Below are 27331 nucleotides of genomic sequence, written 5' to 3'. Positions count from 1 at the left end.
AATGCAATACTAGAAATTGCAAAGTTAAAGCATGACCAAGGGACAGCAAAATGCTCATTGGGTCAGCGGGGTCAGACAGAAACAGGTGGAAAAGAAAAGACACATGTTAACTGCAAAATAATTAAGAATTAAGGTGAAGAATTAAGTGTGAAACCATCAGGAACCCTTTAGTCTCCAGCGCCACCATTTTCCAGAGCTGCAACCTACCTGGAGTCTCCAGAAGTGCAAGGTGTTAGGATCTCAGAGACTTAGGTTAGCTAAAGAATCCTAAAAAATGACCTGCACTTGATAAGAATCACAAGCTGAAGTGTTATAAAATACATGAAGACTGGGTTTTAATAGGGCTTATAGACAGACAGCTTGAGAATGACTCCTGATGGACCAGCACCACATCCTCTTGTACCACTGTTTGAAGAATTTATCCAGAATCTGGCAGTAAGGTGTTTGAGTTCACTTTTAGTCCATCTCTTATCCTGAAATGTCTGTCTTGCAGAGATGGACTAAAAATGATCTTCCAAAACTTGCCAGATTCTGGAAGATAAATTCTTCAAACAGTGGTACAAGAGGATGTGGTGCTGGTCCTTCAGGAGTCACTCTCAAGCTGTCTGTTTATAAGGCCTATAAAAACCCAGTCTTCATGTATTTTATAACACTTCAGCTTGTGATTCTTATCAAGTGCAGGTCATTTTTTAGGATTCTTTAGCTAACCTAAGTCTCTGAGATCCTAACACCTTGCACTTCTGGAGACTCCAGGTAGGTTGCAGCTCTGGAAAATGGTGGCGCTGGAGACTAAAGGGTTCCTGATGGTTTCACACTTAATTCTTCACCTTAATTCTTAATTATTTTGCAGTTAACATGTGTCTTTTCTTTTCCACCTGTTTCTGTCTGACCCCGCTGACCCAATGAGCATTTTGCTGTCCCTTGGTCATGCTTTAACTTTGCAATTTCTAGTATTGCATTAGTATTGCGTCCTTCTCATGAGTATTTAATAATTTTTGACTTTTCAGTCTGAGTTAAATCTCTTTTTTGGCTCATTTTGCCTGTAAAGAAAACTTGCCTAATAATTCTGCACACCTGAATATAAGGCATTTTTCATTTCCAGCCTTCATGAACAATTATATATCACTTATAAATGATAAAAAACAATATTAATAGTAGTTATTAAGATTGATGTGGATTGGAATTGGTAAAATGTGCTTGGGAAAAAAATATGATCAGAAAATCAACTTGCCTAATAATTCTGCACTCCCTGTATAACCAGTGCGCCCTTGATTTGTCGCTACAATATGTGTACAGTAAGTTACTTTGGATAAAAGGGTCTAAATGACTACTTATGTGTGGTTTGCATGTTTTATATTACAATAGTTAGTTTGGATGCTCCTCGCAGATTTAAGGAGGGTTTTGTGTGTGCATGTTGGCTGGAGAGACCAGACTAATTAAATTAAGCATCTTAAAGCCTGCTCACTTTGAGGAAGACCCTCCTCTGTCACACAAACACACTGGGAGGAAGCTTACAGCTAGTTACCCGCCCCCAACCCTCCAGCAGACAGATTAAGAACATAGCCCCCCCCCCAACAAACACACGTTTACAGTCCAATCACATCAGATCACACAAACTCATTCAGCTACACAGTTTCAAGAAAGCATTGTCATAGTTTGGTTGGCGTCGACTTCACTCAAAAACAACTGGATCAAGAGCACCTTGACCACCTCACATGTACTGAATTGAGCATGGCTTTTAAATTATAATTAAATTCCTGCATTTGAATTGGGGTACTATATATATATATATATATATATATATATATATATATATATATATATATATATATATATATATATATATATATATATATATATATATATATATATATATATAACAATATATTTTAAGTTTATTGCAAAATATGCATATATATATATATATATATATATATATATATATATATATATATATATATATATATATATATATATATATATAAATAAAAGATTGACTCGATTACGTCATTTGCAGTGCTTCATGGGAGTGGGCGGAGCTGAAGTTATTTTGGTGCATGTTGCTTTTTTCAACTCTCTGGTGTAATTTATGTACAGCATCATGGGAAATGTAGTTTTTCACTAGGAATTCTGCTGTTAAAGGGATAGTTCACCCAAAAATGAAAATTTGATGTTTATCTGCTTACCCCCAGGGCATCCAAGATGTAGGTGACTTTGTTTCTTCAGTAAAACACAAATGATGATTTTTAACTCCAACCGTCGCTGTCTGTCAGTTGTATAATGGCAGTAGATGGGAACTCCATCTATAAGAGTCAAGAAAACATGCACAGACAAATCCAAATTAAACCCTGCGGCTCGTGATGACACATTGATGTCCTAAGACACGAAACGATCGGTTTGTGTGAGAAACCGAACAGTATTTATATAATTTTTTACCTCTAATACGCCACTATGTCCAGCTGCCTTGAGCGTGCGCACGCAATCCGGTGCGTGAGGTGTGTACGCGACTGGCGTAGTTTAAACATGGTGCCTGTAGTACAACAGTTGTTATGCAAATGGGAGTAAACCACTAAAAAACATGGTTTTATTACATCAAAACTTCATTTTATTTTGTTACTTTTTGTAAGGGCAGCTTTACAAATAAAAAAGACACATACAAAGATCTTGTTCACATACCTCAGTTGGATGTGGAAAAACCATAGGCACAGCTGATGGTTTAAGTCGTACGTGGTCCTCTCCTGGGTATGTAAAATCATCAGGGGAAAAATGATCGCTGCAGACCCTCAACAACTTTAGTATGTTAATGGGTGTGTTGATATCCAGCCGAGGAGCAATCAACCATAATTTCAGGTGAGCAGGCTCAGAAGTTGGGAATATGTGGAAAGTCACCACTCCCGAATGAGTTCGCACGAGAGAACATAATCTTTTAGTTTTAAGTTGGTTTGAAAAATCCGGATAAGTGCAAGTAAGTACCATTTTGATTAGCCGTCGTACCTACAACGTTTGTGCACTGTGTATACAATGAGTGACATATACACATGAGAGATCACTTCCGGCGCTTGCGTAAACTACACCAGTACTCACCTCACGCACCGGATGCCGTGCGCCCGCTCAAGGCAGTTGGACATAGTGGTGTATTAGAGGTAAAAAATGATATAAATACTGTTCGGTTTCTCGCACAAACCGATCGTTTCGTGTCTTAAGACATCAATGTGTCGTCACGAGCCGAAGGGTTTAATTTGGATTTGTCTGTGCATGTTTTTTTGACTCTCATAGATGGAGTTTCCATTGCCATGCATTATACGACTGACAGACAGCGACGGTTGGAGTTAAAAATCATCATTTGTGTTCTACTGAAGAAACAAAGTCACCTACATCTTTGATACCCTGGGGGTAAGCAGATAATTTTATTAATATAATTTTCATTTTTGGGTGAACTATCCCTTTAAATACGATTATTTTAAAAATAAGATGAAATAACTCAGGCTGACGCCTGAAGGAAATACCATGAATTAACAACCTTGTGTCTCACAGTAGGCCTGTCTTTAAAGGTTTAAAAGGTATTGTTCAAAATAAGTTTCCCTATGGAGAAAATAAATGGAGTTTTTACTTCTGGAACCCAACTGTTGCTCTATTGTGTGCAGCATGAATAAGCCTTAGAAACTTTCTCTGTTTCTAACATGGTTTCTGAATCTGAAAGTCAGATGTGTTCTGTGCATGAAATCATGATTTTTTTTTTTTTCCTGCTTACTATATTTATGAGGTCATATGACAGTATATGATACCCTGCTGTAAAAACAGGTTCAGTGGATGTAGGCAGTGGAGACTATGACATCTACATCTCAAACTCTGACAGTAAAGATGAGGACGGGTTTGAAACCGATGACTCAGATTATGACGTCTTCATTGAAGAGGTGAGTGAACTTTTTTTGTTTTTAAAGAAGCCTAAACCACATTGGAAGAGGCAAAACTCACACAGAAAAATTTGAGAACTTGGAAAATACAACTGTATACACAACATCTTGTCATTCAGAATTGCTGTTATTTGATCATTCTGATATTCATCTCTGTGTTTTTTGCAGATAAAGTTTCCTGGTAGTAAGAAAAGCGGCAGACGGTCTCAGCTACGCTCCCGCATCGGGAATCCCGGTAACGGAAATGTTATTTTTAGGATGCGTACACCTGCTTCCCAAAATATCACATCAACAACACCTGTAACCATGACAACGGTCGCCAGCTCCACCTCCAGGACAACCACCACGCCTACTGTACTGACAGGCACCGCTCCTACTACGCTTTCTCCTACTGTGCCATCTCCCAGTCCGTCATTGACGCCATGGAAAGGGGAAAGACCCCGAGTTTACGATGTACCATGTGACGAGACGGTCTGCCCTCCTGACAGCTTCTGCATCAACGATTACGATACTGGCGGCTCTCGATGTCACTGTAACCTCGGCCGCCAAGGAGAACTCTGCACAGAAGGTTAGTTAGTTCTGTCTGTTTAAGAGTGAATGTGCTGTGTGATGTTAATCACTACATATTTGATGTTTAATTTTGTTAGATTACCAATGCAATTTCACTGTGGGCGGGGCTTCGCAACACAAATATTGTGCCGTAAGTGATTTTACCATTTTGCTTGCTTCCACCAGACTAAAAGGGATAGATCACACAAAAATGAAAATATTTTGAGAAGATATTTTGAAGAATGTCGGTAACCTTACTAATGTAAATCAATGGGGACCATCAAATGTTTGGTTATCCATATTCTTCAAAATATCTTCTTTTGTGTTCAATCGAAAAAAGAAATTCATAAAGTTTTGAAACAACTTGAGGGTGGGTAAATGATGACAGAATTTTCATTTTTGGGTGATCTATCCCTTTAAGTTGTCAATGCTGGCAAATGACCATGGTATAAGCGGAATAATCCATGGCTAGCTGTGCATTAAACGATTTTAATGCATGATGTGGAGGCAAAGAACTGCCCGGCGCAAAGCGGAGGTATCCCTTACTTATTAAATGATGTTAATAAATTAGACCACTAAAAAGCTAACACCCTGCCCTCTAAGGACATGTTTGCAAACCTAAACATGCAAAATACCCATGCAGAGAGCATTTCTGATTGGCTGGTTTGCTGACTGGCTAAAAAAAAGTGTGAACTGTGCCTGTTCTGCTTTTTAAAGAGACAGATGTGATTTCATACCTATTTTGTAGTATATTTTATGTGTGGTATTCAAAAAAAAATTAAGAAGATAGTCATTTATAATGAATCATTGATGTTCTGAAGGATTTTCATGATGCAATACGCTTAGACTCATCTCTTTTCTTTGTGGACACGACACAACCTGATGTTTTTTAAGTTTAGTTCGATTAAATAAGATCTACAACTTTAGAAATCTACTATACACTTTCTCAGATGCTTGAAGAATTTGTCTTCCTTTATCATTTCATTTTTTTTCCTCCATCTGTCTCTCTCTTGTCTTCTCTGAGGTCTCTTGGGAGTGTGTAATCTTTGAGAATGGAGGTTTGCATGTGCTGCTGTATATTCCCCTGGCATTTCTCTTTCTGCCTAACCTTTTCAGAGCGAGTACAATAACATTTTTAAACCAAGTTGACTCCACAGACAAGATATTGCTTTATTGTTCTACATCTCTCACAGTATTGCATATCAGTTTCAATATGTTTAAATGCAATATATATGAGTTTTGCTGAAAATTGCAATTTCTTGAAACCTCACTTTTCTAGTGAACTGAACTCATTTTGAGTGTCAAAAACAACAACAACAACAACAACAACAGTTTGGGTAATAAAAGCCTTTAGTAGACTACACATGGCATATATATGTATAGATATAACACATATTCCTTCAGCCTCTAGGGGGAGCACTTATGCTTTCCATTTTTTTCCAAACTTACACTGCAGAGCAAAAAAAAATATGTATATCGCGGCCACATATAACAGTCTAAATTTAAAGTTTAAATTTGAATAATATTTCACAATATTACCGACCCCAAACTTTTGAACAGTACTTTTGTAGGTGACCTCAAAGCTCATAAACATGGACTAAAAGCCACAAAACTTGGGCGAAGGGTCATGTTCTAGCACTTGTGGATGTGACTACATCAACATGGCAGTAATGAACTATGGGATTTGTGCCCAAGAGATGAAACGCTCTGTAACCCCAACTCTGTCACAGAAGAAACTGCAGAGCCAGAAAGCTTGTCCAAACGGACTGAAAGAAATCATTTTCCATGACCTTCAGTCACAGTGTTTGACTTTTTAAACTCCCAATCAATGCAATACAGTATATGGAGGGTGTGTGCATGCAAGAAGATTTCAAAAACGAATGTAACCTCATATCTCATATCATGTCCTACAGGTCTGACGGTAAATTTCCCGAAGTTCTATGGCTACTCTCACATGACGTTCGAACCTCTTAAAAACTCTTACCAGAGCTTCCAGATCAGCCTGGAGTTTAAGGTATAATCACACATATAGGCAGACTTTGAAGCGTTTGAGAGGTTTTTGAGACCGGACGCTTATGAATCACTGCTTTGACCTCTCAGGCAGAGGCTGAGGATGGATTGCTGTTGTACTGTGGAGAGAATGAACATGGTCGAGGAGATTTCACCTCCCTGGCTCTCGTACGGGGAAAACTACATTACAGGTATCTCCAATTATATTTGAGTCTTAATTATGGCTCTTGCAAACACTTGAATCTCCACAGTTTTTTGATATTACTTTTCAGCTATGCAGATGTCAGTCAAGCTTTGTTTTGTAGCTAATTTTCACCTTAGATGTGCTCTGTATTTACTGTACTGTGTGTGACCCTGGACCACAAAACCAGTCATAAGTCGCACAGGTATATTTGTAGCAATAGCCAACAATACATTAAATGGGTCAAAATTATCGATTTTTCTTTTATGCCAAAAATCATTAGGATATTAAATAAAGATCATGTACCATGAAGGTATTTAGTAAATTTCCTACTGCAAATATATCAAAAATGTATTTTTGTGAGTGGATATGCATTTCTAAGGACTTCATTTGGACAACTTTAAAGGCGATCTTCTCAATATTTAGATTTTTTTGCACCCTCAGATTCCAGATTTTCAAATAGTTGTATCTCGGCCAATTATTGTCTAAACCATACATCAAAGGAAAGCTTATTTATTCAGCTTTCAGATGATGTATAAATCTCACTTTCAAAAAATTGACCCTTATGGTCATATATATAGTTCACACATTAATATTTACATACTGGATTGTGATTGTTTGTTTTTTTGTTCTCATACTATTTGCTTGTATCGAATCATGATTGGTCTTTCCATTGATATATATTCCTAAAACTATACCTTTACACCTTTTTTGGACAAAAATATATAATACTATACAGGTGCTGGTCATATAATTAGAATATCATCAAAAAGTTGATTTATTTCACTAATTCCATTCAAAAAGTGAAACTTGTATATTATATTCATTCATTACACACAGACTGATATATTTCAAATGTTTATTTCTTTTAATTTTGATGATTATAACTGACAACTAAGGAAAATCCCAAATTCAGTATCTCAGAAAATTAGAATATTACTTAAGACCAATACAAAGAAAGGATTTTTAGAAATCTTGGCAAACTGAAAAGTATGAACATGAAAAGTATGAGCATGTACAGCACTCAATACTTAGTTGGGGCTCCTTTTGCCTGAATTACTGCAGCAATGCGGCGTGGCATGGAGTCGATCAGTCTGTGGCACTGCTCAGGTGTTATGAGAGCCCAGGTTGCTCTGATAGTGGCCTTCAGCTCTTTTGCGTTGTTGGGTCTGGCATATCGCATCTTCCTCTTCACAATACCCCATAGATTTTTAAGGTCAGGCGAGTTTGCTGGCCAAATAAGAACAGGTATACCATGGTCCTTAAACCAGGTACTGGTAGCTTTGGCACTGTGTGCAGGTGCCAAGTCCTGTTGGAAAATGAAATCTGCATCTCCATAAAGTTGGTCAGCAGCAGGAACTGGTAAACTTCCTGGTATATGGCTGCGTTGACCTTGGACCTTGGAAAACACAGTGGACCAACACCAGCAGATGACATGGCACCCCAAACCATCACTGACTGTGGAAACTTTACACTGGACCTCAAGCAACGTGGATTGTGTGCCTCTCCTCTCTTCCTCCAGACTGTGGGACCCTGATTTCCAAAGGAAATGCAAAATTTACATTCATCAAAGAACATGACTTTGGACCTTTTTGTCTTTAGCCCAGGCGAGACGCTTCTGACGCTGTCTGTTGTTCAAGAGCGGCTTGACACAAGGAATGCGACAGCTGAAACCCATGTCTTGCATACGTCTGTGCGTAGTGGTTCTTGAAGCACTGACTCCAGCTACAGTCCACTCTTTGTGAATCTCCCCCACATTTTTGAATGGGTTTTGTTTCACAATCCTCTCCAGGGTGCGGTTATCCCTATTGCTTGTACACTTTTTTTCTACCACATCTTTTCCTTCCCTTCGCCTCTCTATTAATGTGCTTGGACACAGAGCTCTGTGAACAGCCAGCCTCTTTTGCAATGATCTTTTGTGTCTTGCCCTCCTTGTGCAAGGTGTCAATGGTCATCTTTTGGACAACTGTCAAGTCAGCAGTCTTCCCCATGATTGTGTAGCCTACAGAACTAGACTGAGAGACCATTTAAAGGCCTTTGCAGGTGTTTTGAGTTAATTAGCTGATTAGAGTGTGGCACCAGGTATCTTCAATATTGAACCTTTTCACAATATTCAAATTTTCTGAGATACTGAATTTAGGATTTTCCTTAGTTGTTATAATCATCAAAATTAAAAGAAATAAACATTTGAAATATATCAGTCTGTGTGTAATGAATGAATATAATATACAAGTTTCACTTTTTGAATGGAATTAGTAAAATAAATCAACTTTTTGATGATATTCTAATTATATGACCAGCACCTGTGTGTGTGTGTGTGTGTGTGTGTGTGTGTGTGTGTATATATTTCTTTTTTTACTTTTTGTTTTCTCTGTGAATTTACATTGATTTAGTGATTATTAGTAATTGATCTTGACTATCATGTGCACAGGTTTAACTGTGGTACGGGGGCAGCGCAGATCGTGAGTGACAGCTCCATTGTGATTGGTCAGTGGCACACTGTCACAATATTTAGAGACGGCATGAATGGCTGGTTACGATTGGATAACGACACACCGGTATCAGGCCGTTCTCAGGTACGCATGCCTTAATACACAAACACAGCATACTGTGATATACACAGTTGGTTTTGTGTCATACACTGTATTGACCAATCCGCATCCAGGACTATAAAATGCGTCTAACAACCTCTTTTCTTTGTCTCGCTCAGGGTCAGTACACTAAAATAACATTCCGCACGCCTTTGTTTTTGGGCGGAGCTCCGAATGCCTATTGGCTGGTGAGGGCGGTGGGGACCAATCGCGGGTTTCAGGGCTGTATGCAGAGTCTGACTGTCAACAGTAAAGCCACCGACATCCGACCCTGGCCTAAAGGAAATGCACTGAGTGGAGCAGACATTGGTTAGTTTGAGGATGACTATAAGTGTCCAAATAAGTTTTGTCTTGAGCTTATCTATTGTTTTCTGATCTTCAAACCTAACAGGTTCTTCTTTTTGTCAAATGTTTTGCTAAAAGGATGCGTGTTTATCTTTCTATCGAATAAATGTCACTTGCTTTGCTATTTTGCTATCCTTTAATTTGTACTGGCCCCAAGCTTTTTATCTGTAGAGTAGTGATTTTTGGGATCACTGTATGGGATGTGTTCAAAGCATCTTCCTCTCTTCTGTGTGTTTCAGGCGAGTGCAGCAACAGTGTGTGTGAGAAGGTCACCTGTGCTAATGGAGGAATCTGCTTTGCCAACCGAGCGGATGGCTTCATCTGCCTGTGCCCTCTGGGTTACAAGGGCTTCCTCTGTGAGGAGAGTGAGTCACACGCGCACACACACACACACACACACACACACACACACACACACGCTTTGTGGTTGTGATTTTTGCATGTGCAAGCACCACTCACATTTTAACGCTCACATTTATGATTGCTATAAACTAACTTATGTCAAGCCAAGTCAAGTGGTTTTTATTGTCTCTTCTCTCCTGAACCCTTGTGAAAAAGAATATATACTTTAAAAAAAATATACATAAGTCTGAACTGAACTGTTTTTGGACACTTAATTGCATTAAGTGCATCACTATAATGCATTAAAACTGTATTATAGTTTAAATTCAATTATTAAATGCAGTTATCTGAACTTTAGAGTGCATTTTTGACCCACATAAGTACATCTGTATATGTAATTTCATAATTACTTCTATTGTCTTTGAAATATGGTGTACTGCGTTGTATTGTATTGAATGTACAAGCATTTATGGTAACTAAAATGTACTTTAATGCCATTACTTTTGAAAATTGTGCGTCATTTATTTAAATACATTTAATATTACACTTCTGTAATGATGAAGTTGCAATTTAGTATATTTAAAATATATTTACTTTAAATGTAATTTTAAGTAACACACTAGAGTTAAAATTATAATCAAGTATTTCACATGGTTTAATATTAGTCATCACACTAAAATAATTGTACTTCTTTAAAGTATGACTAAATATTATTAAAACATGATTTAAAATGTACTTTTAATATATTATTACAAAATGCAGTTTTAAGTGTGTTTAAGTATGTTAAGAAACAGTCATGAAAGTGTACTCTTTAAGTACTTAAGTGCCCTTTTATTTCACTAATATTTTATTATCTGCAAGTACAATTTATTAAAATATACACATTCAATACCATTAAGCACACTTCTTTTTCACAAGGGAAGAAACGAAACACAATGTCTCTGAAACACCACAGTTCATAAACATATAATATGACTTACAAGACATAACATACAGTTCACACACATGAACAATGACAAATGAAGTAGTAATAATAATAAGTACAATTGTAACTGGACAGTATGATAAATATTTTTACATACACAATAAATACAGACAATATGAAGTTAAGCTCTGAACATTTCTCAACACTTTTGTCCGTAAAAGTGTGGCTAGGTCAGAAAGAAGTAATTGCACAATTACAGTTTCAGGTTCCAAAATTATATGTCATATCATATATATCATAAATGTCATATGTAAATGCTAATTTGAACCACCAAACAAAACCAACCCTATTATGTGTCATCACCTGATTTCATATTAATTCAAAGAAAAATCCTTCTGGTTCCAGGTTTCCTGTTGTCTCTACCGCAGTTTAACGAGAGCATGTTCTCGTACGCCAGCGCCCCCTGGCCTCAGCCGTCCCACAACTACCTTTCCTTCATGGAGTTTGAGGTGACCTTCCAGCCGACCAATCCCGACGGCACGCTGCTCTACACCGATGATGCAGCCAGCCGTGACTTCCTGTCAGTCAGCCTGGTGGGCGGATACGTGGAGTTTCGCTTCGACTGCGGCTCGGGTGCCACGGTTATCAGGTTGAGTATAGTGGAAATGCATAACATTTTGAGTCTCTTTCCGTTTTAGTAGATGACTGTGAATCCACACTTGTTAAATATTGTGTAGGACAGGAAACAATATCTTTGCTTCTGTTGACAGGAGTGAAGAGGCCATCGCTATGGAGGTGTGGCATGAGCTGCGTGTGTCTCGAACAGCAAAAAATGGCATTCTACAGGTAGACAACCAGAGACCAGTGGAAGGCATGGCAGAGGTGAAGAGATTTTTATGTTATTTTTAATCATATACACTAGCATTTAAAAGTCTGGGGTTGGTAAGTTTTTTAAAAGTCTTATGTTTACCGAAGCAGCATTTATTTAAAGGTGCCCTAGAATTAAATATTGAATTTATATTGTCATAGTTGAATAACAAGAGTTCAGTACATGGAAAAGACATACATTGAGTTTCAAACCCCATTGCTTCCTCCTTCTTATATAAATCTCATTTGTTTAAAAGACTTCCGGAAAACACGCGGATCTCAACATAACACCGACTGTTACGTAACAGTCGGGATCATTAATATGTACGACCCCAATATTTGCATATATGCCAGCCCATGTTCAAGGCATTAGACAAGGAAAGGCAGTATTAACGTCTGGATCTGTGCACAGACAAGGTAAGCCAGCAAGAACAACAGTGAAAAATGGCAGATGGAGCAATAATAACTGACATGATCCATGATAGCATTATATTTTTAGTGATATTTGTAAATTGTCTTTCTAAATGTTTCATTAGCATGTTGCTAATGTACTGTTAAATGTGGTTAAAGTTACCATCGTTTCTTACTGTATTCACGGAGACAAGAGCCGTCGCTATTTTCATTTTTAAACACTTGCAGTCTGTATAATTCATAAACACAACTTCATTCTTTATAAATCTCTCCAACAGTGTAGCATTAGCCGTTAGCCACAGAGCATATAGCCTCAAACTCATACAGAATCAAACGTAAACATCAAAATAAATACTTTACTCACATAATTCGAAGCATGCATACAGCATGCATGACGAACATCTTGTAAAGATTCATTTGAGGGTTATATTAGCTGTGTGAACTTTGTAAATGCACTGTAATATAGTCGAGAGCTCGTGTGGCAGGGAGCACGCGATTTAAAGGGGCGGCGCTGCCAAAATCAGTGCATAGTTAATGATGCCCCAAAATAGGCAGTTAAAAAAATTAATAAAAAAAAATCTATGGGGTATTTTGGGCTGAAACTTCACAGACACATTCAGGGGACACCTTAGACTTATATTACATCTTGTGAAAAAGCATTCTTGGGCACCTTTAATCAGAAATACAGCAAAACAGTGATATTGTGAAATATTATTACAATTTAAAATCTTCTATTTTCATATATTTTAAAATGTAATTTATTTCTGTGATCAAAGCTGCATTTTCAGCATCATTACTCCAGTCTTCAGTGTCACATGATCCTTCAGAAATCATTCCAATATGATGATTTGCTGCTCAAGAAACATTTCTGATTATTATCAATGTTAAAAACAGTTGTGCTGTGCTTAATTTTTTTATATGGAAACTGTTATACATTTTTTCCACATGATTATTTGATGAATAGAAAGTTTAAAACTACAGCATTTATTTGAAATAGAAATCTTTTGTAACATTATAAATTTTCTTTACTGCCACTTTTGATCAATTTAATGCATCCTTTCTGAATTAAAAGTATTAGTTTCTGTCAAAAAAGTATATTACTGACCCCAAACGTTTGAATGGTCATGTATTTAGATTTAAAATGAATATATCCATGTTCCTTTACGCATTTAGTGCCAATGTACACATTTCGAACTGGACTACATTTTTGTATTTTATTTTCCTTTATTTGTTTTGTTTTATTTTATTTGCTTTAATGATAGACTGAAAACCTTTTAACACTTTTCACTTTGTATGGGCTATTGTGCATCAGTCAAAAAAATCTATTCTATCAGAAATAAATGTATAATACTAGGCATCTGAATGCTTTCTCAGGTCATTTTGTATGTATGTATGTATGTATGTGTGTATATATATATATATATATATATATATATATATATATATATATATATATATATATATATATATATATATATATAAGATGTATGTTATATTCTATATTATAACAACAAAACACCAATAATACTTTTTCTCTTTCTCTTTTTAGGGTGCATTTACACAGATAAAGTGTAGTTCTCCTCTCTATATCGGAGGAGTTCCTAACTATGATATTACTAAGACGAGTGCTGGCGTCCTGAGACCCTTCAGTGGAACTGTGCAGAAGGTACTGGAGTTAGATACTAGTTAAAGATAGGAAAAACACCCAAAGCACCCTGACAACCACATAACAACATTAACAAATAATCATGATTTTTAATTAGTTTAAATTCAACTGCAGTTAATTCAGTATGAGACTGAAGATGCGTAGTTAGTTAGTGTTCAATGCTGCAATTCAAATGTAAGCTGCATCAGAATCTGACTGCTCACTACTGTGAAAATGGTAAAATAATTTAAAGTCTTTCCTCCTGACCCAGATCTCTCTGAATGACCGCAGTATAGAGCTGAATCCAGGTCAGGCTTTCGGGGTGAACGTGTTGAACGCAGCGCACCCGTGTGTGGAGAACCCGTGCGCTAATGGGGGAACATGCAGACCGAAGTGGGACGGATACGACTGTGACTGTGCGCTTGGGTATGATGGGAAACACTGTCAGAAAGGTGAGAAAACACACACACACAAGTCTATGTGCTCCTGAAGATCTGCCATCCAGGTCTTTAGTTTAACTCCAGTCTGAATCACACAAACCTGAAGCCGCTAATGCAGGGATATTTTTAGAATGCAATACCTACTGTATATACTACTCATCCATTTACATTAATGGCTAAAAGTAAAGCTGAAATAAAAATAAATGAAAGCTATATAGATAAAAATGATTTTTTTAAAAATGCAAATGCAGACTACTTCGCATTGCATACTGCATACTATTTCACATTATATTATTAGTTAAACTCTGCTGGAAGGCAGATCTCCAGGAGCAGGACTGAGCACTAACTGAACACTTTCCTTCTGTAGTATATAAACAATATTTTGCGTTTGGTTTTAGACTGAGATGTTGCTTTGATATTTTTCGCAGACTTCTTCTATAACACTTCAAAATCTTTCTTAAGCTTCTTTTATTCTGTTTTGTGCTCTCACTGTGCAGAATGTGGGAATTATTGCTTAAACAGTAAGTGCTTATGTCACTCAGATGTCTGCTGTCTTAGTGTATTTATTATGATGTATGCTGCCATCTAGTGGACGTTAAAGAGCTGTGCACTCTCTGTTTTTTGCTGTATCAGCTGTTACTGAATCTATTGAGATCCCTCAGTTCACTGGACGCAGTTATCTGACATACGACAACAGAGATATCCTCAAAAGGTAGAGTCCTTTTGCTTTTACACTTATAACTGCACTCAAATCAATATTCTTCACATGAAGTTTCTCTGCAAACATACATCCTAATATAACGGCGTCTGTCTCCGCAGGGTATCGGGTTCCAGAACAAACATGTTTATGCGTTTTAAGAGCACGTCCAAAGATGGTCTTTTACTATGGCGGGGGGACAGTCCAATGAGAGCCAACAGTGACTACTTGTCTCTTGGCCTTCAAGATGGAGCGCTCATTTTCAGGTATAACGAACGACATATCGGCTCATGCTTAAAGTCATGAGATTTTCATGCATTTTTGTAGACTATTTAGAATAGAGGATTAAAAGCATCCTCCTAACATCTCTTGTTTTCCCTACAGTTATAATCTTGGCAGTGGAGCCGCCACTGTGGTCATTAATGGCACATTTAGTGATGGCAAATGGCACAGAGTGAAGGCTGTCAGGTCAGACGTGTGCCATACTGCTTAAAATCATTATTCAGCATGTCTTTCTTTATGGATTGTCATATGTAGAGTAATTTGAGTGAATTTGAAAGGGCTGTATAGCTTTACATATTTCACCAAGCCTTTATTTTTGTCTCTGTTTGAAGGGATGGACAGTCTGGTAAACTAACTGTCGACGATTACGGAGCTAAAACAGGCAGATCTCCTGGTAAGATGAGACAGCTGAACATCAACGGTGACCTTTACATTGGTAAGAAGCAACTCAAGTTAATTGTAATGATAAAGATTAAAAACGGTCAGCATGAAAAGGAAGTTGTGATAGTATTTTCTTCCCTGTTGTGATGTATGAGTGAAACGGCTTCTCGAACAAGAACAAATGTAGGGCGGGACTTAATTTTATCTATGGGGAATTGATTGGATGGTTGTGGTTTGCTATTGGTGGATCTCATGTGAGTGACAGGTTGCTCCGCCCTCACGCCAGTAAACACAACATCAGAGAAGAGATGACGCTGCAAGAGGGAGGGGAAGATATCTTGATTCAAAATTTTTAGAGGAACAAGAGTTTTAAAAAACTAGCGATGAGCACAGATAAATCGTTTATAATAAATACTGCAATATTCCATAAAAAACAAGAATTTTCAATTTTGATTTCATGGTGACTTTAATAATGCTGATAATAATGCCATGCAAGATTGTGTATGACATAAATTACACTAACAAAAGTTTTTATTGAAAGAATTTAATTTTTATTCAACAAGGGTGCATTAAAGGCACAATATGTAAGATTTTTGGATGAAAATATCCCAAAACCACTAGAACAATGTTATAGATTTTGTTGACTTGTGTACTTTATACCAAATGTTTCCAAGAATGTTTAAATCCAGAGAAATAAGCAATTTTAACCAGGACACGGACCGTGTCCGTGTGTCGTCTGTCAATGACATCATACCTGCGTTACCCTCAATTTCCGGTTTTATTTTGTAGAAACCATGGAAACACCAAAGACACTTTAATATTTTATGTGTTTTATTAGACAGGTCCTTAGACCTGTTTGGATACATTAATTGACAGAAAACTAATTGTTATGTAAGTCTTATTGTTTAAATATCATTTTCTTGTACTAGGGATGGGCATTTTTCCAAAATATTGTATTCGAATATTTGGGCTCGTAAAAAAACGAATATTCGAATATTCGTTTATTTAAATGAGGTTAAACGAGAAAGACGTTATTGTTTTATATTCATCAATATTTTGTAACCTTTTCTGAACAAGCTTACGATTAGGCAATATACACAACAAGCTTACATTATATCTTAAGGTTTTCTTTTAGTTCAAAGCATTAAACAATATGTGTAAACAGAAAATATTAAGAACAAAAGCATTTAATCTCAAGCAGCGCGAGCGGGAAAAACACTAATAAAGCAGACAGCGCCAGTTATTGTACAAAACGTACATAATACACTCGAGTCAGTATATGGTTATCGTGTTTATATTGTTTCACATGTTCATGTTGAGAAAAACAATAATATCCACATGCTCGGGTCAGAAAACGAGCCGTGCTGACAGACGTTGCAGAGACACAAAGATAATAATAGTATACATAACTATGTGCTAAGCTAAGTTTCTAACAGCAGCACTTTGTTTTCTGTTCGTAAATATATCTCCCTCGACGAAACTTAAAGGAAGCATATGTCTCAAAATCATTTTGCTATCAGATAAGTTATCATCTTGGCTCACTCTAGGATAACTTACAAGCTGTGCTTACCTGTTGTGAATGCAGTGATGGACAGCTGTTTCCTCACTCGACGGGTATTTAGATTTCATTTGCTTTCTCATTATGGTGTTGATATTATGATAACTCGGTTTCATTAATTAATTTGATCAAAAGTAATTCCATTTTGTAAGATCATTTTCATCTAAGTAATTCCAAACTTTGCGAGGCAGACGACAACATTATTTGAAGATCAAATAAAATAAACTTTTTAAACACGCTCCACAGCGCCACCCGGTGCATTTAGTTATAACTGCGAGTTTTAGTGCTTAGGATTTATCATGGATTCACTGCATTTACGGCCAGCAAAGCAACATAGTAAAATTCGAATAGTATTTTTATTTTTCGAATATTAATTACAGAACGAATATTCGAATATTTGTGCACACCCCTAGTGAGTACCATGTTTTACCATGACTAATATCGATCTAGCTTCATTCAGTGTGAAACAAATGTCTTATAGCAGCCACCAAGTGAAAGCAGAGTAGCATTATAACAACTTTCAACACACAAATGTATCTCCAGCGGCCTCGTTCCACTCCAACAGCTCTCAGCCACACCCTGCTTCATACTACTGTAATGTTAATAAATCTTTAATACATTAGCTCATCCATGAATATGATTTCTTCCCAAGTCCCATCGGATTCTTTTCCATTGGCTATGGATGTGAAGAAAACACCTCCCATGATTCTGAAAAACAACACCTTTGTTTCGAATAAGCGACCTCTAGAGGCGAAAAACTACATATTGTGCCTTTAAATTAATCAAAAATGACAGTAAAGACATTTATAATGTTACAAAAGATTTGTATTTCAAATAAATGCTGTTCTTTTGAACTTTCTAAAGAATCCTAAAAAAAATTACCATGGTTTCCCCAAAAACATGAAGCAGCACAACTGTTTTCAATACTGATAATAATCAGAAATGTTTCTTGAGCAGCAAATCAGCATATCAGAATGATTTCTGAAGGATCATGTGACACTGAAGAGTGCTGAAAATTCAGCTTTGATCACAGGAATAAATTACATTTTAAAATAGATTTGATAGATTTAAATTATAATAATATTTCACAATATTACTGTTTTACTATATTTTTGATCAAATAAATGCAGCCTTGGTGAGCAGAAGACAAAAAAATCTTACTGACTCAAACTTTTGAACAGCAGTGTATGTGCAGGTATTTGTCTAATTCTGCTGGTGATTTTGATTTCAAATCTTGATTTCACTCTGTCTCTCCAGGTGGGATGAAGGAGATCGCATTGCACACTAACAGGCAGTACATGCGAGGTTTAGTGGGATGCATTTCTCATTTCACTCTCGCCACAGACTACCATCTGTCTCTGGTGGATGATGCAGCTGACGGCAAGAACATCAACACCTGCACCAACTGAATGAAAACAACAGATCGCGAACATCAATAACTTTTTGCGACCCAAGAAAAACATATTCATGTGTACTCTTCAAAAATAACCACCACAACTTAAGAATATCAGGAACAGCCGCTCACAAATATCACTAAGATAATTAAAGACCCAAACATTAACCTCCATCTGATGAAAAGCATTTGGTGTGATGAAGATAAAGATGAAAGTGTTTTCTTCTGAGTTCTCCATTATACACCAACTCCTGCAATAACAGCCAGAGTTGGAGTTTTTGTTTAGCTTCAGCACTGTCATTGAATTAACTGAAGGGTTTTCAACCATGTAAATGAATCACAGTAAATCTTATTCCGTAAGTGAGCATGCAGATGTTTGAAGGCAGGATGATCTCAGAGGTTATTTATTCCTTTTGCAATCAAAGCTACAAGTTACATGCTTTTTTCAAATCTACAACTCGATAATGAATCGGCAACCAATTCTTGTTCAAACCTAGTCAGGTGCATTTACGTTATTCTCTTCTAGAGCAATGGTTGGAGCAACTGTATTTTTGTTTATTGTTTGTTTGTTTTTTTATATCATTCATTTTTGTATCAGTATTTAGACTGTTGAATTAATAGATGAAGATTCATTCTGATGAATAGAGCTTTTGAAGAGTCAGGCTGTCGTAGAGTAGTAAATGTCTCTCTCTCTCTCTCTTCTGAGGTAAATCTTTGCACTGTAAGTTTTTAGGCTGCTAGTGGTGGAAGGACAAAGTGTGATTTTTCTTTTGTATCGGAGGCTCTGCCTCTCTTTTCCTTCTAGCTACAAACTTTTATGAATCCCAAAGACTCTTTAGTAGCTACTGTAGCTCTTTATTTTTTACTGTAGCTCTTTAAGTTAATGGATGTCTGCAAAAAAAAAGCATCTCTTAATTTTTTCTGCCTTGATGTTTTAAAAGCCTATCATTTTGCCATCAAAAATGTGACTTACTGATTTTATTCATAAAATAAAAAGAATGTCAGACACTGAATTTTACACGGGTATACCTTTACATTTATTTTAAAGTCAATAGCAGACGCTATTACAGAGAGTTGTCGAAGCCAAATTATGAATCTTTTCTAAAGAAAGTCAGAACAGTAGATTGGGAGTCTTTAAAACTACACTCAAACTCCATTGCTTCCTCCTTCTTATATAAATCTCATTTGTTTAAAAGACCTCAGAAGAACAGGCGAATCTCAACATAACACCAACTGTTACGTAACAGTCGGGATCATTAATATGTACGCCCCCAATATTTGCATATGCCAGCCCATGTTCAAGGCATTACACAAGGGCAGCCAGTATTAACGTCTGGATCTGTGCACAGCTGAATCATCAGACTAGGTAAGCAAGCAAGAACAATAGCGAAAAATGGCAGATGGAGCGATAATAACTGACATGATCCATGATAACATGATATTTTTAGTGATATTTGTAAATTGTCTTTCTAAATGTTTCGTTAGCATGTTGCTAATGTACTGTTAAATGTGGTTAAAGTTACCTTCGTTTATTACTGCATTCACGGTGACAAGAGAGCCGTCGTTATTTTCATTATTAAACACTTGCAGTCTGTATAATTCATAAACACAACTTCATTCTTTCATTCTCATTATCCAACAGTTCATTCTTTCATTCTCATTCTCCAACAGTTTAGCATTAGCCGTTAGCCACGGAGCACTATCAAACTCATTCAGAATCAAATGTAAACATCCAAATAAATACAATACTCACATAATCCGATGTATGCATGCAGCATGCATGATGAACACTTTGTAAAGATCCATTTTGAGGGTTATATTAGCTGTGTAAACTTTGATTATGCAATGATAGAGTCGAGAGCTCGGGAGGGGGTGGAGAGCGCGAGCAATTAAAGGGGCCGCAGCCTGAATCGGCGCATTTCTAATTAGGTCTCTAAAAAAATTAATTTAAAAAAATCTATGGGGTATTTTGAGCTGCAACTTCACAGACACATTCAGGGGACACCTTAGACTTATATTACATCTTGTAAAAAAACGTTCGATGGCACCTTTAATTATATTAAAACAGTGTTTTAATATTTATTTTATTAAACGGATAGTTCCAGTCCTTAATTCTGATTGGTTGAGCCTCATTCGAAGTCACCTGTGAACTCTTTACATCAGTATTACTGCGCCACTGCATCTATGTCAGGGCCAAATGTACATCGACTAAATTAAAGTATGGTCACTTGTCACGTTAGTAAACATTTAAATATCACAAGTAGGCCTATACTATATGCCAAAACTGTTATGTGTTGTTTCATACGGAGCCCCTAAGAGGACATGGTGGTGGATAAAAATATGGGTTGGAGGAAGTGCTTTTGTGTTCTCTCGCAAATATATTGCATTCCCCTGAGAAACTTTGCATTCGCTCACAAAACCGTTGTGTTCTTTGCCAAATAATTTTGCCTTCCATCTAATTTTTTTTCCGTCACCATGTCCCTTTAGTATGGAAGCTTGTTTCCGCCACTAAATAAAAAAGGTAATTGCGGATTTTTATCTCACAATTGAGAGATTTTTTCTCAGAATTGCGTGATATAAACTCACAATTGCGAGTTGTAAAGTCAGAATTGTGCGTTTATATCTCGCAATCCTGACTTTAGATGTAAACTCGCAATTGTGAGATAAAAAGTCGTAACAATTTTCCATAGAAGATTGTTTCCGCCACAGAATAAAAAAAAAAGGATAATTGCGACTTTCACACAATTAATTTCACACATTGACTTTTTTCTCAGAATTCCGAGTTCTAAAGTCAAAATTGTGAGATATAAACCTGCAATTCTGACTTTTTTACCTCGTAATTGCGAGTTTATATCTCATAATTCTGACTTTTCTTCTCGCAACTCTGAATTGCGTGATATAAACTCGCAATTATCTTATTTATTTTTTATTCAGTGGCGGAAACAAGCTTCCATACTTTAGGGGCTCCAGTTACATGTCTAGTTGAAGATTGGTTTACTGTGGTGCAATAAACAGTTTGGTTTGTGCTAGGACGAACCTCAAACATTTGTGATTTGGACCAAAATTTCCTGTAAGAAATGGTAAGAAAACTGTAAGAAAAGAATAAAATATTTAGATATACTTTAGAATTAAATATTTATCTCGATTAGTGGCATTTTTTGCTTGATTTAGTCTACATTATTTTACAGTTTTACAGAAAGCTCTTTGCAGAAGTAGCACAAGCATGTAAAGTACGTCAGAAATGTATGCACGGCATCAGTTTACTGATGGGAATTTTTCGCGCCTCGCCGCACCCAGTGTAGACAGCATCACTGATTATAATGAGTTCTATTTGCTTTTGTTGTGTCGTGTCGCGCTGCTCACGTCTGGTGTAGACACGGTGTTAGGAAAAAAGGTTCAGTGGGGAACTCTTTATGCCAAAAAGGTTCTATGGAGAAACAGGATATTTAATTATTTACTAGTTAAAATGTATGTTTATATTAATTAATTAAAACTAAAGGGAAACCCTAAAAGGGTTCTATATACAGTATATGAAGCACCTGAAAGAACCATATATTCAACCTTTTCTTAAGAGTGAGATAGTTGACACACCTGTGGCCAGTTGCATAAACTGCTTAGACTAGTCTTAAATCTAAAGTCATCTATTTTTTTTCTTCAAGACTGGTGCTAACTTTGTAAAGTCAGTTACATAAAAAGGTAGATCAGTCTCATTTGAATCAGAAAAGTAAGACTGATTAGCCCTAACTAACTGCTAGTTGGTCAAACTAGATCTTAAGTCACAGTCTTAACATAGAGGCTAACTTTATGCAACCGGCCACTGTTCTTTGATATTCAATGTTTATGCCTAAAAAGACCTTTTTTTCTTCTTTTCTTTGCCCAGGTTGACACATTTCTCCACATGAAGCTAGCGTTTAAGCCGAACAGGGGATCAGCAAGTAATCAAAACTATTCATTCCAGATAAAAAAATTACATGACCATTCATCTTGGCCTGAAATAGAAGTAATCCCAAGACAACAAAAGATTACAACATGACCCTGATAGCAAAGTTTAAAGCCATGGTAAATTACACATTATCTAATTTCACTGGGGAATAGATCGCCAGCCATGTGGAGTCAGAGAATTTACCAAGTCACGATTCATTTCCAATGCCAAAATAATGCTTTCCAAGAAAATCTGTCCATCCCTCAAGACGAAAAAAAGAAAAAAAAAAGGATAAAAGATTGGGATTTAATTTCAAATTGACTACGGAAATGACATTACAATTTGATTGAAAGCTGATTTTCTGTATGCAATGGCCGGTTTTTTAAACAATGTTTTGATTTTGCACCTTGCACTCCATTGATCACTTTTCTCTGTTTGCTTCTGCCGTTTTCATTGTGAACATTCATAGTGTTTATATGATGTAATGTCATTGTCCAGTTCATGCACCAATAATCCATCCTTCAAAACATTCTCTTGATTAAATAGACATTTAATTTTATATCAGCCACATTTAAATCATCGTTACATCAAAGCATGATGCTACAGAATGGTGATTTGTTGAAGACAGGCTAAAGAGGCTTACGTCTGCCTGTGTCTGTGTCACTGCTATAGAAACGTCAGATTGCTTTTGTGCATCACGCTGGATTCAGGATCCCTAAAGGTCTCCACTCATCTAAATGAGTCTTCGGCATCCCAATTCGCCTACTTACCCTAAATGTATGTACTGTTTTTATGAAGAAAAAGTAGACTTCATACTTTTGAGTGTGTAGCAGCCAATTTGGGACATAACTCTTCATAACTGCGTCTTTAACGGACCTAGTTGCAAGTTACATGCATCCTTGTCAATCATCTTGTCACAGTTAAAATCCTCCACGTTCAGTTTCATTTAATTTCCTATTGTATAGGAGAGAAATGTTGTAGCATGTTGATCTGCCAGTCGTAGGTCTTTTCGTGCAGAGACTCTTGTTTGCATAATGATGCATTTAAAAGTTAATGCCCAAACGTATCTTTATAAGTTTACAATGTTGTTTGCATATGAAGTATAATGGGGATAACATTGAATAAATATCTTTTCGTCAGGTTAGATACTGATTATTAATCACTCAAACCTCTTCTCTACTTAACCGTCGGTCTTGCACATCCGCCATGTTTGTAGTTTTTATCACTTTTTATTCATGAATGTAGTTCTAATCGAATCCTCGTCCATTGAGCAATGGATTGTGATAGCTGTTGGAGTGTGCACTGTGAATTCTAACTGGAAATAATAGACCATCCAGGTATCTTTGGGATACTTTCTTTCAACATAGGCCTACTACTTAGACAATGTTGTCAAAACGATCGATCCCCATTCACACGGATCCACAGAAAATTATTAAAATGCTGTATTCTGCTGCCAGGCCTGTAGTTGGCGATGTGTTGGCTTGTTTCTGCCACAGAACAAAAAAAGGATAATTGCGACTTTTTCACACAATTGAGAGTTTACATCTCACAATTCTGACTTTTTTCTCAGAATTGCGTGATATAAAGTCGCAATTCCGAGTTCTAAAGTCAAAATTGCGAGACATAAACCTGCAATTCTGACTTTTTTACCTCGTAATTGCGAGTTTAATTCGGACTTTTCTTCTTGCAGTTCTGAATTGCGTGATATAAACTCGCAATTACCTTGTTTATTTTTTATTCAGTGGCGGAAACAAGCTTCCATACTTTAGGGGCTCCAGTTACATTAAAGGTGCCGTAGAATGTCTTCTCAAAATGTAATATAAGTCTAAGGTGTCCCCTGAATGTGTCTGTGAAGTTTCAGCTCAAAATACCCCATAGATTTTTTTTTAATTCATTTTTTTAACTGCCTATTTTGGGGCATCATTAACTATGCACCAATTCAGGCTGTGCGGCCCCTTTAAATCTCTCACTCCCTGCTCCTCCCAAGCTCTCGACTATAAGTGCAGTTATACAGTGCATAAACAAAGTTTACACAGCTAATATAACCCTCAAATGGATCTTTACAAGATGTTCATCATTCATGCTGCATGCATGCATCGATTCCTGTGAGTATAGTATTTATTTGGATGTTTACATTTGATTCTGAATGAGTTTGAGGCTATATGCTATGTGGCTAACGGGCTAATGCTACACTGTTGGAGAGATTTACAAAGAATGAAGTTGTGTTTATGAATTATACAGACTGCACATGTTTAAAAATGAAAATAGCGACGGCTCTCTTGTCTCTGTGAATACAGTAATAAACAATGGTAACAAAACATTTAGAAAGACAATTTACAAATATCACTAAAAATATCATGTAATCATGGATCATGTCAGTTATTATTGCTCCATCTGCCATTTTTCGCTATTTGTCCTTGCTTGCTTACCTAGTCTGATGATTCAGCTGTGCACAGATCCAGACGTTAATACTGGCTGCCCTTGTGTAATGCCTTGAACATGGGCTGGCATATGCAAATATTGGGGTCGTAAATATTAATGATCCCGACTCTTACGTAACAGTCGGTGTTATGTTGAGATTCTCCTGTTTTCCGGAGGTCTTTTAAACAAATGAGATTTATATAAGAAGGAGGAAGCAATGGAGTTTGAAACTCAACATATGTCTTTTCCATGTACTGAAATCTTGTTATTCAACTATACCGAGGTAAATTCAATTTTTGACCTTTAAAAGAGTCTAGTTGAAGATTGGTTCACTGTGGCGCAATAGTGATCAAAGCTGAATGTTCAGCATCATTACTCCAGTCTTCAGTGTCACATTCTGATATGATGATTTGCTGCTCAAGAAACAGTTCTTATTATTAACGTTGAAAACAGTTGTGCTGCTTCATATTTTTGTGGAAACTGTTATAATTTTTTAGGAATCTTTGATGAACAGAAAATTCAAAAGAACACCATCATTTGAAATAGAAATCTTCTGTAATATAAATGTCTTTACTGTCACTTTTGATCAATTTAATGCACCCTCGCTGAATAAAAGCTTAATTTCTTACTAAAAATCATATTGACCCCAAACTTTTGAAAGGTAGTGTACATCCATGTTTATCATGAATATTTCTAAGAGCACATAAGCGTTTTGCTCCCGCAGACCTCATCCTTTCCCATTTCTCAGATTAGTTAGAAGCTCTTATGTTCCAGGTTAGTTGGATTGATTCCTTGATCTATAATATAATCTGCTGGAGGCTGTCGTGTTGCTGTGAGCACGGTTGTCATATCGGCTGAATTAGAGTAATGCTGTTATTGTCAGTGAGGTTTTAGCTAAGATGTAGGATTATGGAGAAAGATATAATCCCACATCTTTCAATCCCACAGCGTGCCGTTGACTGCCGTGGAGAGAACAGAAGTGATGCCTGGATTACGCTGCTAAAGAGATGGATGAACAGAACATGCAGACCAACACACATGGTCTCTTAGGACGAACTATTAAGCTTTTTTATTTGCTTTTTGAAGGATAAAACAAGGTGATGACAGTCGAAAGTGTGTTTTGTGCTAAAAATTTTAGCAAAGCTTTGTATTTGTCAAATGTGCAACGACATGGCAAACTTGTTGACAATAAAATAAAGCTTGTCATTGAAATATTATTATTAATTTTTTAGATTCTTGCCTGTGCAGAACTTGCTATGCAGTTGTCTCTGACATTCTTCCCCCAAATTGAATATGTCTACTTTCTTAGTAGTATATGTCAAATATGTCTAGTATTCATTAGGTGAAAATTACCCTGATGAACTACTGTTTCTGCTGAGATTCTGAAGTGCGCATCCAATGAAATTTTTACTTTCCCATGAGGCCAAGGGAGATAAATTACTATATAAATGGCAGAGCACAATGCAGCTGACACCATAGGTCACATGACAATGCCAATATGATGGCATACACATCAGCATACATAGGCTCCTTCCAAGATTGCATACATTTTGAGTAGGTACTTCTTTTAAATAAGTTCGCTACCCTTAAAAAAATAATGTTCTATGTAGTATGAATGTGTGTAATATAAATGTCTAAGCAGCATACTACATTTGCTTCACTGCCATTCACAACAACTCTACTCCTACGGCCTCATGGGATAGTGGTGTACAATGGATGCACATTTCAGAATCTCACCAGACATAGAGGTCATCTGGGTACTTTTTGTCTACTGTTTTATGAATACTATGAATTTGGACATACTATTCTTTTCATATACTGTTTTTTTTTTTTTTTTTTTTTTTTGCCTACAATATATACACTGCTCAAAAAAATTAAAGGAACACTTTGAAAACACATCAGATCTCAATGGGGATCAGTATAGTAGATCTCTATACTGATATGGACTGGGTAATGTGTTAGAAATGAAAGGATGCCACATTGTTTGATGGAAATGAAAATTATCAACCTACAGAGGACTGAATTCAAAGACACCCCAAAAATCAAAGAGAAAAAATGATGTAGCAGGATAGTCCATTTTGCTGAAATTTCATTACAGCAACTCAAAATAGTACTCAGTAGTTTGTATGGCCCCCACGTGCTTGTATGCATGCCTGAAAACATCGGAGAATGCTCCTAATGAGACGACTGATGGTGTCCTGGGTTATTTCCTCCCAGATCTGGACCAGGGCATCACTGAAATCCTGGACAGTGAGGTGCAACCTGGCGGCGTCGGATGGACCGAAACATAATGTCCCAGAGATGTTCTATTGGATTTAGGTCAGGTGAGCGTGGGGGCCATTCAATGGTATAAATTCCTTCATCCTCCAGGAACTGCCTGCATCGTGCACCAGAAGGAACCCAGGACCCAGCGTAGGGTCTGACAATGGGTCCAAGGATTTCATCCTGGTACCTAAT

At 36.8% G+C, this 27331-nt stretch overlaps 1 protein-coding gene across 2 annotated transcripts in view; it reads left to right on the top strand.

Annotated features, from left to right (window-relative positions):
• Positions 1–19549, top strand: part of LOC125267243 (pikachurin) — a 38766-nt gene extending 19217 nt beyond the window's left edge. Inside the window, exons 9-25 of one of the 2 annotated variants that reach the window (XM_048188695.1) lie at positions 3802–3914; positions 4083–4482; positions 6377–6477; positions 6564–6664; positions 9086–9230; positions 9365–9554; positions 9830–9955; positions 11263–11506; positions 11628–11739; positions 13685–13801; positions 14052–14232; positions 14718–14741; positions 14854–14932; positions 15040–15183; positions 15302–15385; positions 15532–15635; positions 18396–19549. In XM_048188695.1, the coding sequence (XP_048044652.1) occupies positions 3802–3914; positions 4083–4482; positions 6377–6477; positions 6564–6664; positions 9086–9230; positions 9365–9554; positions 9830–9955; positions 11263–11506; positions 11628–11739; positions 13685–13801; positions 14052–14232; positions 14718–14741; positions 14854–14932; positions 15040–15183; positions 15302–15385; positions 15532–15635; positions 18396–18547 (2417 nt within the window). In that variant the 3' untranslated portion in view covers positions 18548–19549. The remainder of the gene's footprint in view (positions 1–3801; positions 3915–4082; positions 4483–6376; positions 6478–6563; positions 6665–9085; positions 9231–9364; positions 9555–9829; positions 9956–11262; positions 11507–11627; positions 11740–13684; positions 13802–14051; positions 14233–14717; positions 14742–14853; positions 14933–15039; positions 15184–15301; positions 15386–15531; positions 15636–18395) is intronic. The other variant, XM_048188696.1, reaches the window with a different exon arrangement.
• The last annotated feature ends 7782 nt before the right edge of the window (positions 19550–27331 follow it).

The sequence above is a fragment of the Megalobrama amblycephala genome, linkage group LG4 (assembly GCF_018812025.1).
Source record: "Megalobrama amblycephala isolate DHTTF-2021 linkage group LG4, ASM1881202v1, whole genome shotgun sequence".
Lineage (NCBI taxonomy): Eukaryota > Metazoa > Chordata > Actinopteri > Cypriniformes > Xenocyprididae > Megalobrama > Megalobrama amblycephala.
Note: the sequence above shows the minus strand (reverse complement) of the source record. Positions and strands in the feature narration are given on the sequence as shown.